General features: G+C 36.0%; 1 protein-coding gene across 1 annotated transcript; it reads right to left on the bottom strand.

The window, feature by feature from the left end:
• Window positions 1-14,391: 14,391 nt before the first annotated feature.
• Window positions 14,392-15,315, bottom strand: LOC122151374 (olfactory receptor 5AC2-like). The gene has a single exon (XM_042782689.1). It carries the CDS (start codon window positions 15,313-15,315, stop codon window positions 14,392-14,394), a length of 924 nt encoding a protein of 307 aa, XP_042638623.1.
• Between the last annotated feature and the right edge of the window lie 571 nt (window positions 15,316-15,886).

Below are 15,886 nucleotides of genomic sequence, written 5' to 3'. Positions count from 1 at the left end.
GTGGGGTGTAGTAACAAGAAGAATGTTGTACCTTTTCAGTCTTGCAGGCCCCGAGTGTCCTTGGGGTTGCTGGAAAGCAGAACGTGTTCTTAAGCCCCAGAAATCTGCAAGAGCGCTGTCTCTTTGAATATCCAAAATAGGTTGCTTTTTAAACCCACAAATCATTACATAACTAACAGTTAAAGACAATTTCAAAATCTCTAGGAAGCAACAGGAAACCTCAAATCAAACAAAAAGTAAACAAGATAAGACAGTAGAAATAAAATCCCAAACAAAAGTCTCATTAAACATGGGAGAAGAGTAGGCAATAGAATCATCCAAGAAGGAATTTAGAAGGTATGTTTATAGAACTCTACAAGAGCTTAAGGAAACTCCAAACAGAATCAAGTAGAACGCAGACAGTATCCTGAAGAACTTAGGAAAATCATTCAAGAACAAAATAACAATATTAATACACAATCAGAACTCATACAAAAACAGCAGTTAGAAATCCAGAAGATGAATACCAAAATTACAGAATTAAACATAGTGAAAGCACAAAGGAACTAGAACTGCCTGAAGAATGTATTTCCCAACTAGAAGATAAATCCCTTGTCACCAGCCTGTATGAAGAAAAAATCAGAATAAAGATTTAAGAGAAATAAAGAGAACCTAAAACTTATATGGGAGAACATGGAAAGAAACAACACATGTTTCATTGGAATTCCAGAACAAGAAGAGGTAAAAAAAAAAAAAAAAAACACTGAGAAAATTGTGGAAGAATTAATAACAGAAAACTTCCCCAATATCATGAAGGAAGAAAAGAATATTTGTCCAAGAAGCTCAAAGAAACCCATACAGGATAGATCCCAAGAGAAAAACACTAGTCATATCATAATCATACTCTCCAAAGACAAAGAAAGAGATTATGAGCTGCTCAGGACAAAAGAAATATTACTTATAATAATCAAACAGTTAGGCTGAGTTCTGATTATTCAGCAGAAACCATGCCATCAATAAGGTAATGGGATGGCATATATAAAATACTGAAGGAAAGAACTTCCAACAAGAATCCTATATATAGCCAAATTGCCCATCAAATATGAGTGTGAAATCAAGACATTCTCAGACAAACAGAAATTAAGATATTTTGTGAAAACCAGACCAACCCTACAAGAAATGCTTAAGGAAGTCCTTCCAATAGAGAACCCACAATAGAGAAAAACAAAATCAGGACACACAACATCAACACTGAAACCAAATCAGAAATAGATGGTCAAATAAGACCATAAAACATTGCACACTAAAAATCAATGAAGCCAATCTACGCATGATAACAACAAATAACCAAGTAGATTAGATCCAGAAGGAAGAAAAACATTAAGGCTTAGTAAGCACAAAACCAATAATAAGGAAGAAAAGAGAGGAAATGCTTGACAACAAAATGAACTCAGCACAGAAAACCATATGGACCAAGGAAACTACAACAACATGACAAAAAAAACGCAACAGAATGACAGTAATCAATTCATATCTATCACTAATTATACTCAATGTGAATGGACTAAGTGCACCAATCAAGAGAAATAGAGCAGCAAACTAGATAAGAAAAGAAGACCCATCCATATGCTGCCGACAAGAGATCCATCTTAGACACAAAGATAAAAACAGATTAAGACTTAAGGGATACAAAAAAATATACCAATCCAACGGTAACCAAGAAAAAGCAGGATTGGCAATATTATTTTCTGATAAAATAGATTAATGTGAAAAACAACATAAGAGACAAAGAAGGACACTATGTGATGCTGGAAGGGTGAATTGACAAAGAAGACATTATGATAATAAATATGCACCCAATGAAAGTGCTCCAAAATATATGAAACAAATATAAAGTCAATTGAAATGGAAAATAGGCAACTCTACAATAGTAGTAGGAGACTTTAACATACCACTTTCAAGGAAGGACATATCAACTAGAAAAAAAAAAAAAAATCAACAAAGATATAGAAGAATTCAACAGCACAATCAACCAACTCGACCTCATGGACATATACAGAACATTCTATCCAACAAAAGCACAATTCACATTCTTCTGCGGACATGGATCATTCTCCAGAACAGATCATCTGTTAGGACATAAAACAAGTCTCAGTAAATTCAAAAACACTGAAATACTACAAAGCATCTTCTCAGAACACAATGCTATAAAATTAGAAATTAATAATAGGAAGATCAAGGAAAAAAACATCAAACATGTGGAAGTTGAATGCCCTGCTACAAAAACAACTGGGTAATAGAAGAAATAAAATGTGAAATTAAAAAAAAAAAATTCCTAGAAATAAATGAGAATGAAGATACATCATTACAAAATGTATGGGACACAGTGAAAGCAGTACTTAGCAGTTTATAGCAATAAATGGATAGGTCAAAAAGAAGAAAGAAACAAACTCAACACTCTAATTCAACAACTCCAATAATTAGAAAAAGAACAACAAAAGAATCCTACAGTCTCTAGAAGTAAGGAAATAATAAAGATCAGAGCAGAAGTAAATGAAATAGAAAACAAAACAAAAGAAAGCAAATCATCAAAACAAAAAGCTAGCTCTTCAAAAAGATTAACAAAATTGACAAACCATTGGCAAATCCAACAAAAGAAAAAAAAGAAGATGCAAGTTACAAGAATAGTGAATGAACAGGGTATCATCACAACAGAACCAACTGAAATAAAATAGATACTGACAGAATATTATGAAAAAAATGTACTCCAACAGATTTGAGAACCCAGAAGAGATGGACAAGTTTCTGGAATCACAAGACCTACCTAAACTATCCCACTCAGAAACAGAATACTTGAACAGACCCATAGCAAAAGAAGAAATTGAGCAGGTCATTAAAAAAAACTCCCACAAGGAAAATTCTTGGCCCTGGTGGATTTACTGGAGAATTTTACCAAATATTCAGAGAAGAGTTGACACCTCTACTAATCAAGCTATTCTAGAACATAGAAAAAGATGGAATATTCCCAAACTCATTTTATGAAGCAAGCATAACACTAATACCAAAACAAGGAAAAGACACTACTAAAAAGGAAAACTACAGAAAAATATCACTCATGAACATAGATGCAAAAATCTTCAACAAAATCCTAGCCAACCAAATCCAACAACATATCAAAAAAATAATACAACCTGACCAAGTGGGATTCATACCTGATATGCAAGGATGGTTCAAAATCAGAAAAACAATCAATGTAATCCACCACATAAACAAAACAAAAGAAAAGAACCATATGATTATATCAATCAATGTAGAAAAGACACTTGATAAAATACAATACCGGTTCCTGTTCAGAACTCTCAGCAAAATAGAGACAGAAGGGAAATTCCTCAACATAACAAAGGGCATATATACAAAACAAATGGCCAGCATCATTATTAATGGAGAAAGACTCAAAGCATAAAAATGGAAAAGAGACAGGAATGCCCTCTGTTGCTGTTGTAGGTGCCATCGTGTTGCTTCCAACTCATAGAGACCCATGCACAGCAGAACAAAACACCGCCTGATCCCATGCCAGCTCCATGACCCTTGCTATACTTGAGCCCATTGTCACAGCCACTTTGTCAATCCATCTTGATGAAGGCCTTCCCCTCTTTCATCAACCCTCCACCTTACAAAGCATGACATCCTTCTCCAGGGAATGATCCCCTCTGACAACATGACCAAAGTAGGTGAGACAAAGTCTGGTCATCCTTGCTTCCAAAGAGCATCTTGGCTGCACTTCTTCCAGGACAGATGTGTTAGTTCTTTTGGCAGTCCATGGTACCTTCAGCATTCCTCGCCAGCACCACAATTCAAAAACATCAACTCTTCTTCGATCTTCCTTATTCATTGTCCAGCTGTCACATGCATAGGAGGCAATTGGAAATATCATGGCCTGTGTCAGGGACACCTTAGTCCTCAAGGAGATATCCTTGCTCCTCAGCACTTGAAAGAGTTCTTTTGCAGCTGACCTACCCAGTGCTAGATGTTGTCTAATGTCCTGACTGCTGCTTCCATTGGCCTTGATTGTAGAATCAAGCAACGTGATTTCTTTGACAACCTCAATCTTTTCTCCATTTATCATGATGCTGCTAATTGGTCCAGTTGTGAGGATTTTTGTCTTCTTTATATTGAGACGTAATCCATACTGCAGACTGTGTTCCTCAATCTTCATCAGTAAGTGCCTCAAGTCATCCTCACTTTCAGCAAGCAAAGTTGTATCATCAGTGTATCTCAGGTTGTTAATGATTCTTCCTCCAATCCTGATGCCACATTTTCCTTCATATAGTCCAGCTTCTCAGATTATTTGCTCAGAATATAGATTGAAAAAGTATGGGGAAAGATACAACCCTGACACACTCCCTTCTTGATTTTAAACCATGCAATGTCCCTTGTTCCATTCAAACGACAGCCTCCTGGTCAAGGTACAGGTTCCTCATGAGTACAACCAAGTGTTCAGCAATTCCCATTCTTCTCAATGTTATCCATAATTTGTCATGAAGGAATGCCCTCTATCACCACTCCTATTTAGCATTTTATTGGAAGTCCTGGCCAGAGCAATAAGACAAGAAAAAGAAAAAAAGGCATCCAAATAGGCAAAGAGGAAGTAAAACTATTTCTATTTGCAGATGATATGATCCTATACATAGAAAATCAAAGAGAATCAGCCAAAAAAAAAAAAAAAAATACTGAAACTGATAGGTTCAGCAAAGTGGCAGGTACAAGGTCAGTATACAAAAATCAGTTGCATTCCTCTGCACCAACAAAAAGACCTCCAAAGAAGAAATAAGGGAAACAATACCATCAACAATAGCTATTAAAAATATAAAATATCTAGGCATAAATCTTACCAGAGACACAAAAGACCTATACAAAGAAAACTATAAAACACTACTACAGGAGACAACAAGGGCTCTACATAAATGGAAGAACCTGCTTTGTTCATGGATAGGAAGACTGAATATTATGAAAATGTCAATACTACCTAAAGCAATCTACACATTCAATACACTCCCAATCCAGATGTCCATAACATTTTTTAAAGACATGAAAAAACCAATTACTAACTTCATATGGAAAGGAAAGAGACCTTGGATAAGCAGAGCACTTCTGAAGAAGAAGAACAAAGTTGAAGGTCTCACATTCTCAGATCTTAAAACCTACTATACAGCCACAGTAGTCAAAACAGCATGGTATTGGTACAATAATAGACAGATAGACTAATGGGACAGAATCCAAAGTCCAGAAATAGATCTGTCCATCTATGGACAGCTGATCTTTGAAAAAGGAAGAAAACCCATTCAATGGGGAAGAGAGCGCCTCTTTAACAAATGGTGCTAGCAAAACTGGATATCCACTTGCAGAAAAATTAAACAAGACCCATACCTCATCCAGCGCAAAAAAGCAAACTCAAGCTGGATCAAAGACTTGAAATTAAAACCCAAAATGATAAAATTCATCAAAGATAAAATAGGTGCAAATCTAGGAGCCTTCATTTACAACATAAACAGACTATCAAACATAACCCAGAATACACAGGAGGTAGAAGAGAAGCTAGATGACTGGGACATTTTAAAAATTAAATTCTTATGAACATCAAAAGACATCATCAAAAGGGTAAAAAGAGAACCTACAGATTGGGAGAAAATATTTGTCTTTGACATATCTGACACAGGACTTATTTCCAATATCTATAGAAAACCTCAACACTTCAACACCAAAAAGACAAACAACCCAATTAAAAAATGGGCAAAAGACTTGAACAGACACTTCGCTAAAGATGATATGCTGGTGACCAACAAATACATGAGGAATTGCTCAAGATCTTCAGTCATTAGAGAGGTGCAATTCAAAACAATGATGAAATATAATCTCACCCCAGAAATAACAGCAAAGTTCAACAGAACAGAAAATAACAAATGCTGGAGAGGTTGTGGAGAGACTGGAATTCTTGTGCACTGCTGGTGGGATTGTAAAATGGTACAACCATTGTGGCAAATGGTATGGCATTTCCTTAAAAAACTGAAAATAGAAATACCATTTGACCCAGCAATTCTATTACTAAAGAATATATTATCCTAAAGAAGAGAAAGGCCGTGCACTAACAGACACAAACACACCTATATTCATTACAGCACAATTCACTATAGCAAAGAGATGGAAACAACCTAAATGCCCATCAATGGATGAATGGATAACCAAATTATGGTACATTAACACAAAGGAATACTATGCTACATTAAAGAACAATGAAGGATACGTGAATCATCAAAGAACATGGATGTGCCCGGAGGACATATACTGAATGAAATAAGCCAATTGCAGAAGGACAAATATTGCATGAGCCCATTACTGTAAAAAGACAAAACGGGTTTGCTTAAGGAAGGGAACTTACTTTGTAGGTTACCAGGGTGGGAAGGGAAGGGGAGGGATTAATTTGGGGCTAGTTGGGGGCCACACTCTGATGTGGGTAAAGGGAGGAATGGTATGGAAATAGTCTGTGACCACCATGATAACATTAGGGAAAGGGAGGACACCTAATTGTGCACATAAGATACAGATGACAGAGGCTAATAGCAGTATATCCACAATGTTGCATTACCATTAACACCAAACAGCAGGCTACGGATAAACACATAAACAACTGAGAAGATCAGATGGGTCAGTGAACAGGATTATACTCTAGACCCAGGATGGATTCAGCTGAGGCTAATCTTGCACAGATACCAGCAATACAAAATACCCACAATCCTTACAGAAACAACAGAAAACAGAGAGAAATCCTTCACAGGCAGACACTGGGAGAGAGATCCAATGGATCTATTGACTCAGAACCATGGTATTGAGGAACACCAGACTCAATTGGCACAATAAAATACATTAAAAATCTTGTTCCACAACCTACACTGGTGAGTAGCAACTGGGGTCTTAAAAGCTTTCAAGCAGTCATCTCAGATGAGCCTAAGGCATTTGACTGCTAACCAGAAGGCTGGTGGTTCAAACCCACCAGCCACTCCTCACAATGATACCTCCTCGAAACAAAAAGAGGGGTCTCTATGAGTCAGGGCAGTGTCTTCAAAACGAAGAAGAGTGAAAAAACCAAAGACAGGTGGAAGCAATCAGCCGTAGGACATGATGGACCTTGAAACCAGAAGAACTGGATTTTGTCTGGCTAACAATGTCAACCACTCGGGAAAGGATCAAAACTGGAGATCCTGGAAAGAGTGGGAGGAAAAATGTGGAACAAAATCCAAAAACACAATAATGACCAGAATCCCTGGTTGGATTGAGTCTGGCCAATACTATGGCCCTGGGATACACTTCAGGCATGGAATAAAATTCACTCCAAGGGGCTGGCTATTACCCCAATAGTAAATAAGACCACACAGACCACTTAACCCATAGTAGATAAGATGTACACGCAGACCACTCAACCCAGGGCAATGCACCCACATACTCTATGGAGATGCATCCCTTGGAGCATTTGACCACAAGGCACTAGAAGGGCAACATTTTCACAGATGAAATGCAGGACACACAGGAGTGCATAACTGTGAGGGGCACCAGGGGAGGGAGTTACTGGGTAAGGAGGGGAGAAAGTGGGTTAGGACTGGTGATGATAATTGGGGAGTGAAACCAAATGTACATGAAATGTTGAATGTAAAAAAAAACCTCTGCTCTGTAAATTTGCACCTAAAGCACAAAAAATAAAATAAAATAAAGAAATGAGAGCCTCCAGTGCTGCATCAGCTTTTTGAAACATCTCAATGGGTATTCTTTCTGTTCCTACAGCCTGTTTTTCACCAATTCTATCAATGCAACTTGAATTTCTTCTGTCCAAACAATTGGTTCTTGATCATACGCTACCTCCTGAAATGGTAGAATGTTGACCATTTCTTTCAGGTTCAGTGACTCTGTATTTCTTCCATATTCTTTTGATGCTTTCTGCATCATTAAATATTTTGCCCATAGAATCCTTCAATATCACACACAACTCAAGGCTTGACCTTTTTTTTTTTTTTCATTTCTTTCTGTTTGAGAAGTGCTAAATGTGCTCTTCCCTTTTGATTTTCCAACTCCAGGTCTTTGAACATTTCATTATAATATTTTATTTTCTTCTCTCCAGCTGCCTTTAATCTGTTCAGCTGGCTTACATCATCATTTCTTCTATTTGCTTTAGCTACTCTCCCTTCAAAAGCAAGTTTCAGAGTCTCTTCCAATATTCACTTTGGTATCTTTCTTTCCTGTATTTGTAATGGCCTTTTGCCTTCTTCACGTCATTCTTGATGTCCTCTTACAACTTATTTGGTCTTCAGTCTCTGATGTCCAGTGCATCAAATCTATTCCTCAAATGGTTTTTAAATTCAAGTAGGATATACTCAAGGTCATATTTTGGCTCTCATGCCCTTGTCTTAATTTTCTTCACCTTCAACTTAAACTTGGCTATTAGCGATAGACAGTCTGATTCATATTCAGCCCCTGTCCTTGTGCTGACTGCTGATATTGAGCTTTTCCATCATCTCTTTCCACAGAGGTAGTTGATTTGATTCCTGTCTATGCCATCCAATGAGGTCCATGTATATAGTCATCATTTATACATGTGGACCTCATTGGATGGAATACACAGGAATCAAATTGAATCAATAAAATTAAATCAGATGAATAAAATAAAATCAGTCAACTGGCATGATATAATTAACAAAGTTTATCTTCTACATTCTAGTGAAGTGAGAAGCACCTGGTGTTAAAAGCTTGGGAACAGCCATCTAAGATACAACTCTTGGTTTCTATTGGTCAGAAGCAAAAGAGTAATAATGTAACCAAAATCTCAGAGAAGAAACAAGTGTACAAGGCTGATAGCCTACATAAAACACAACCTCAATACTCTGACATCTGAATAACTAGATGGTTCCCAACTACCATCACCAGCCAATCTGATGGTGCTCACAATAGATGACCCCAGTAAAAGAGGGAGAAAAATACAGAATAAAACTCAAATTAAAAAAAAAAAAAAAGATACTCTTTATATCTTGAAGCATAACTATCCTCTGATACCACCTTTTAGCAGAAAAGTAGAGAGACACACAAAGTAAAGGATATAGTATATTAGATCAGTGCTCTACTAAGAAAATCATCTATGTGAATCCAAAAGGCCGACATTTAATCTACAGTAAAGATGAGAAGATAAGAGAGAAGGGAAACCAGAGTACTGGAAATGGAACAACCAGAACACAGTTAAAAAGAATGTTGACACAATGGGAAATATATAACTAATGCCACTGAACAAGTTCTCTTGAAATTGTCAAATGGAAGCTTACCTCACTGTGTAAATATTCCCCAAAAACAATAAAATACTACCTTACATAATTTTAAAATATCCTTCTTATTTCACATGATTCTGTTGTGAAATCAAGCATATTATTTCTTACTTGTGTTATTTGCATCTTCTCCTTCTTTTCCTTTTTTTTATATTTGCCAGTAGTTAGTCTATTGTATTAATCCTTTTGAAGAACCAACTTCTAGTCTTGTTGATTCTTTCTACTGTTTTTGTTTTATGTTTAATTTATTACTTCTATAATCATTATTTTTTTTCTTTTCTTATAGTGACTGTAGGCTTTTTTCTTTTTTTTTCTTTTTCTAGCTGTTGGATTTTTGAGGTTCAGATGGTAATTTTGATTCTTCTCTTTTGTGTGTGCAGATATTTCTCTAAGGTGATTACTGTGTTTGCTGTGTCCCAAAGGCTTTGGAATATTGTATTTTCATTCCCTTTTGATTCTAGGAATTTTTTATTTCATTTTTATTTCTTCATAGTGCCTAAGGCACCTGATTGATAACCAGAAGGCTGGTGATTCAAACTCACCAGCCACTCCTTGGAAGGAAAGTTGGACAATCAATTTCTGTAGTGACACCACCTCAGAAACCCAAGGAGGGGTCGCTCTGAGTCGGGTCCAACTCAACAGCACATAACAACAACAACAACAACAACAGTGGTGCTGCAGTAGTTTTTGAGCAGGGTGTTTATTCAGCTTTCATGTATTTTATTTTTTACCTTACTCTTGTGACTGACTACTAACTTTAAAGCATTGTGATCTGAGAAGATGCTTTGTACTATTTCAATGTTTTTATTAATTTATTAAGGCTTACTTTGTGTCCTAACATATGGTCTATTCTGTATTATGATCCATGTGCACTGAAAAAGAATGTATATTGTGCTGTTGTTGAGTGAAATGTTCTGTATATGTCTATGAAGTCAAGTTGGTTGATTGTGTTGGCTAGTTCTTGTGCATTTTTGTTGAGTTTCTTTCTTGTTGTTCTATCCTTCATCAACAGCAATGTCTTAAAGTGTCCTAGTATTATTGTGGTATTGCTTATTTCTTTTATCAGTTCTGTTAAAGTTTAATTTATATATTTTGAGAACATTCCATTAGGTGTGCAGGTATTTATTATGATATGCCTTCTTGTTGGATTGACCCTTTAATCATTATATAGCATACTTTGTTTTATATAGCATCCAACTTGTTTTTGTCTTACAGTATATTTTATCAGAAATTGATGCTGTCACTCCTGAATTTTTTGGTTGTAATTTACTTGATATATGTTTTACATCCATTGAGTTTTAGCTGATTCTTACTTTTGTGTCTAAGGTGTGGCTTTTGTATGCAGTATATTCATGGGTCATATTTTCTTATTTATTTTACCACTCACTATTGGTTGATCTGGTTTAAATCCTGACTCAACCATGAAACCATAAAATGACATTTTGAAACAAATTGAAATATTGAACCAGACTGATATTAAATAATATTGAGTAACTGTTATTAATTTTATTGAATATAATAAAAGTAAACTGCTTAAGTTAAAGTCTTTATTTTTTAGGATTACACAAAATAAAAGGTTAATATAAAAGTAATAATTCATTGGAGCTTTAACAGTTTGGTCTTAAAGTATCATCACAGAAAGGAGCAACATGACGCAGTGACATACGCTCAAGATAATATATGTTGAGACATGTTTTGTGGAAATAAATTTATTTTTGTCAAAATGATAATCAGAATTTAAGACACTATAACAGAGGATCTAATTATAGAAAAAGGATCCAAAAAAAAATGAAATTGTTAACAGCAAAAATCAAACTTAACTTATAAGTCAGTGATAAATAACACTAATATTGTGAAATTAATCAGACTATCCTGATGTCAATAGTATTTCTAAACATAATATATTCATTTGTGTAATTTTAGAAAAGTCATATGTCTTTGGGGACCTATATGAATAAAACTGTAGAACTATTCAAAATAGTTGGATTTTTCACTTATATTCATAAGTCAAATAATGAATATATATTTAAAAGTGTATGTTTTGGTGCATTTGTTGGAATCACAGACACACACACACACACACACACAGAACTATTTAAAAATACTTAAACAAGATTCACATTTTCACTCCTCTTCTAGTAACTTTTATTTAATTTACATTTTCTATGAATTTTTTTTTTTTTTTCTAAACATAATGCTTGGACAAGCAATTGCTCCAGGAACATAATTCATTCTTAGCAAAAGGGGAACTATGTCAGTTCTATTCTGTTAAAATAAATTATTACATATTTTAATGTGGTCTTGTCATGAATTGGAAATAAATTGATGGCTGAGACCACAAGAACCTGGTCTCAGTTTTAGAAGAACCCACTGCCACAGTCTTGGGCTCACATCCATACAGACTTAACTAGATTCTTGTCCTTGTGTCTGGATAGTTGGTTAGCTCTCATAGTATAGCAATAAAGTCCCTAATTATATGTTTGACCATGATTGTTATTGCAAATAATATGCTAGTGTAAATACAGTGCAGAAGATCAGCAACATTTGTGAGATTCGGAAAGAAGATTGTGCAATCTACTTCCATAGAGATACATCTCGGAAACCCAAGGAAGGTTCACTATGAATCAGAAACTACTCAACAGCAGTGAGTTTGGTTTTTTAAGTTATATCTTGAGAAAGCAGCCTTACTAGCACAGACAGTTGGAACTAGGCTACTAATTGAGAAGACACCAGATCCAACTCACCCAGTCTGTCAGTGGAACAATGAACTGGCAATCTGCTTCCATAAACATTACAACCAAAAAAACCCTGTTGAGCAATTCTACTCTGTCACATAGGATTGCTATGAGTTAAAACTGACATGATAGCACTCAACAATATAATCCTGAAATATCTCCAGGTCTGCAAACTCTGGAATAGCATTATATCATATAATGTCAATAAAAAGTAAACAAAATTTTCACAATTGGACCAATATGCAATATCTGATAAATGGGGAAAATATTGAAATTGTCAAGGATTTCATTTTACTTGGATCCATAATCAATGCCCATGTAAAGCAGTGGTTGGACAACACACACACACACACACGCACACACACACATGCACACACAAAAAACAAAGAATTGCACTGGGCAAATCTGATGCAAAAGGCTTCTTTAAAGTGTTAAGGAGCAAAGTTGTTGCCTTAAAGACTAAGATGCACCTGACCCAAGTCATGGTATTTTCAATAGCCTCGTATGCATCTGAAAATTGGACAAAGAATAAGGAAGACCAAAGAAGAATTGATGTATTTGACTTGTGGTATTGGCAACGAATATTGAAAATACCACAATAATGAACAAATCTGTGGTGGAGGAAGTACAGCCAGAATGCTCCTTAGAAGTGATAACAGCCAAACTTTGCATCTCATACTTTGGTCATGTTATCAGAAAGGACCAGTCCCTAGAGAAGAATATCATACTTGATAAAGTAGAGGGTCAGTGAAAAAGGGAAATACCCTTAATGAGATGGACTGACACTATTGCTACCATGATGAGATCAGTATAACAACGATTGTGAGGATGGTGCAAGATGCAATGTTTTGTTCTGTTATATGCAGTCTTTTGTCACTATGAGTTAAAAACAACCGGACAGCAACTAACAACAACATATAATGTCTTATACAAAAGCTATCATGTGACTTTTAGATATGAAAAGCTTTTAATTCTGATACACTGTTATTTAATACAAGCACACTTCTGTTTTTTAAAAATTGTTGCTGTTAAGATGCTAATATTTTTAGACCTCCACATTTTTTCTTAATTTCATTTCAGGAACATTTTCTGCAAAAAAGAAAAATATATAGTGTGTGTGTCATTATATCCAAATTTCTGTTTATAATAGAATCATATAAACACACACATCTAACACATCTAATGCACATCATGAACTAAATAATTTACACTTACATAGCAGCCCGAATATTTGTCAATTATTAAATGTAATTTGTGAGAAGGATATTTGGCAGATAGCAAATTTTCAAAAACTAAATGCTCAGATAATACAATATTTCCAGGTACCAAAAACCAAACTCACTGCCATCAAATCAAATACAACTCATAGTGACCCCTCCTTGGGTTTCCAAGGAGGTGGTATCTCTGCAGAAGTAGATTGCCCATTGTTGTGATTACCTAGTACTACTGTAAAAGAATATACCACAAATAGGATGCTTGAACAAGCAGGAATTTATTCTCTCAGTTTGGAGGCTTTAAGTCTGAGTTCAAAGTGCCAGGCTCTAGGGGCTGGGTGAAAGCCCCTCAGCCTTGGGGTCCAGCTCTGCTTCTTGCTGCTGGCCCACTGAAGCTAGAGGCTTTTTTTCACTCAGATAGCTGGTGGCTGCTGAGACTCACAAGCCCAAGGTTGACAAGTGAAAAAACACAGTCCCAATGTTACCAAACCACACAGCAGGCCATTAATGTAAGTCCATTGTAAGCCCCAAGGTCAACAGAGCATGGCAGGCTACTGAACAACGACACGGCTATATGCAGGGTCCAAACATGCTGTCAGCTAGAGACTATCCCCAAGGCTTCTCCTTATATACAGGAAGCAGGCTACATCCCAACAACAGCTTCTCAGCTGCTTGGAGTAGATCCCACCATGGAGTTGATTGTCAATCTGATTATAGAGAATAACTACCATCAGCTGCCCAGCCACTCAACCAGGCCCAGCCAAGTTGACACACAAACATAACCACCACATCCAGTCTTCCTTCTGTAGAGTGGCTGGTGGGTTTGAAACGCCAGCCTTCTAGTTAGCAGTCAAATGCCTTGGGCACTACACCACCAGAGATCCCATTTCCAAGCACATCAGCTATAAATAATGTGAGGACACCTCAACTGAACCCACAACAAGTAAGCTTTGTACAAAGCTGAATTCCTTTACACAGTGTTCATTGACCATTCCGACCACTACTGCTCTGTAACAGAGCAGAACCATGGCTAATCTATAGGACTTGGGGAGTTTATGCAAAGGGTGAGAAGAAACAGAATGTGAAATTTCCCTTGGAAGCTTTTTACTTGTTTGTAATTCTCTTCAAGGCACCTATAACCTCTTTATTTCTCAGACTGTAAATAAAGGGGTTTATCAGAGGAATTATAATGGTGTAAAATAGAGAGTACATTTTGTCCTGATCTTCACCTAGGCCAGATGCTGGGCGCAGATATATAAAGATGAGAGTTCCATAGTACAGTGAGACAGAGAGCAGATGGGCACTGCACGTGGAGAAGGCTTTGCTTCTGTTCTTTTCAGATTTCTTTTTCAGGATGTCAGAGATCACACGAGTATAAGAGACTATGATGATCATTAAAGTGGATATTTGTATAACAGCACCAAAAATAAATATTATAAATGCATTAATAGATGGGTCAATGCATGAGATTTTGAACAGTTGTAATATTTCACAGTAAAAATGATGGATTATATTAGACCTGCAGAAAGCTAATCTTAATGACAAAATTACATGAATCAGGGGATGCAGAAAGCCAATAGCATATGAAATACTTATCAGTTGAGTGCAGAGTCTGTTGGACATCACCACAGGATAAAGCAAGGGGTTACATATAGCAACATATCTGTCATAGGCCATCACCAGCAGGAGAAAACATTCTGTAGTTCCACTAGAAGCAAAAAAATAGAACTGGGTAATGCACTCAGCCAAGGATATCATTGTAGTTTTGTCTAAGATATTGAGTAGCATCCTAGGAGTCACAGAGGTTGAAGTAAAAGCATCTGCAAAGGCTGAACCACCAAGAAATAGGTACATGGGTGTGTGGAGATGAGGGTCCTTCCAAATAAGAGCCATCAGTCCAAGGTTCCCCACCATGGTGACAAAGTAGATCACCAAGAACACCAGGAACAGGGGAAGCTGCAGCCAAGGATGATCTGTAAGTCCGGTGAGAACAAATTCTGTCATCAGAGTCCTGTTTTCGTCTGACATATCCACCCTTGCCAATTACTGTAATGAGAATAGAGAAGAAAACAGTAACAATAATATAAAGGAGTGACATTTTTTTATTTGAAAATTAAATTATACCTTAGTGGTGTTTCCTGTTTAATTATTAGTTTTTAAAGTTTAACTTTCATGCTTGGGTAGGATATGTTTACAAATTCTGGATTTAGGTACATAGTTGTGAAATTGGGAACAATTCTCAAAAAAAAAAAATTCAAGTATTTGAAATCATTATTTCTTTCATGTGGAAAAGAGTAGAATAGCAACCTAGTATAGACATAGGTACATAATTTTCATTACATTATAGAATAGACCATAAACAAAAGGTCAAGGCAAAAAATATGGAAAATATTTGCAAAATATCTCTCATATAAAGGATTAATAGGTTTATATATAGATATATACACACACACCTCCTCCACATACACATACCCTCTTATAAATAGGTGAAAACAAGTGAGACAACCTACTCCAAAATTAACAAAAGATATGAACAGACATATTTGCAGAAAGGCAATTCAAAATGAATAGTATATAGAGCAATACTCTACCTACTCAA

Source organism: Orycteropus afer, unplaced genomic scaffold, assembly GCF_000298275.1.
Source record: "Orycteropus afer afer isolate SDZICR_OR568_19922 unplaced genomic scaffold, OryAfe1.0 scaffold00412, whole genome shotgun sequence".
Lineage (NCBI taxonomy): Eukaryota > Metazoa > Chordata > Mammalia > Tubulidentata > Orycteropodidae > Orycteropus > Orycteropus afer.
This window is presented reverse-complemented; position numbering and strand designations above follow the sequence as displayed.

Coding starts and splice junctions, on each gene's coding strand:
- LOC122151374 (XM_042782689.1), bottom strand. CDS start 15,315: ATGTCAGACGAAAACAGGACTCTGATGACAGAATTTGTTCTCACCGGA.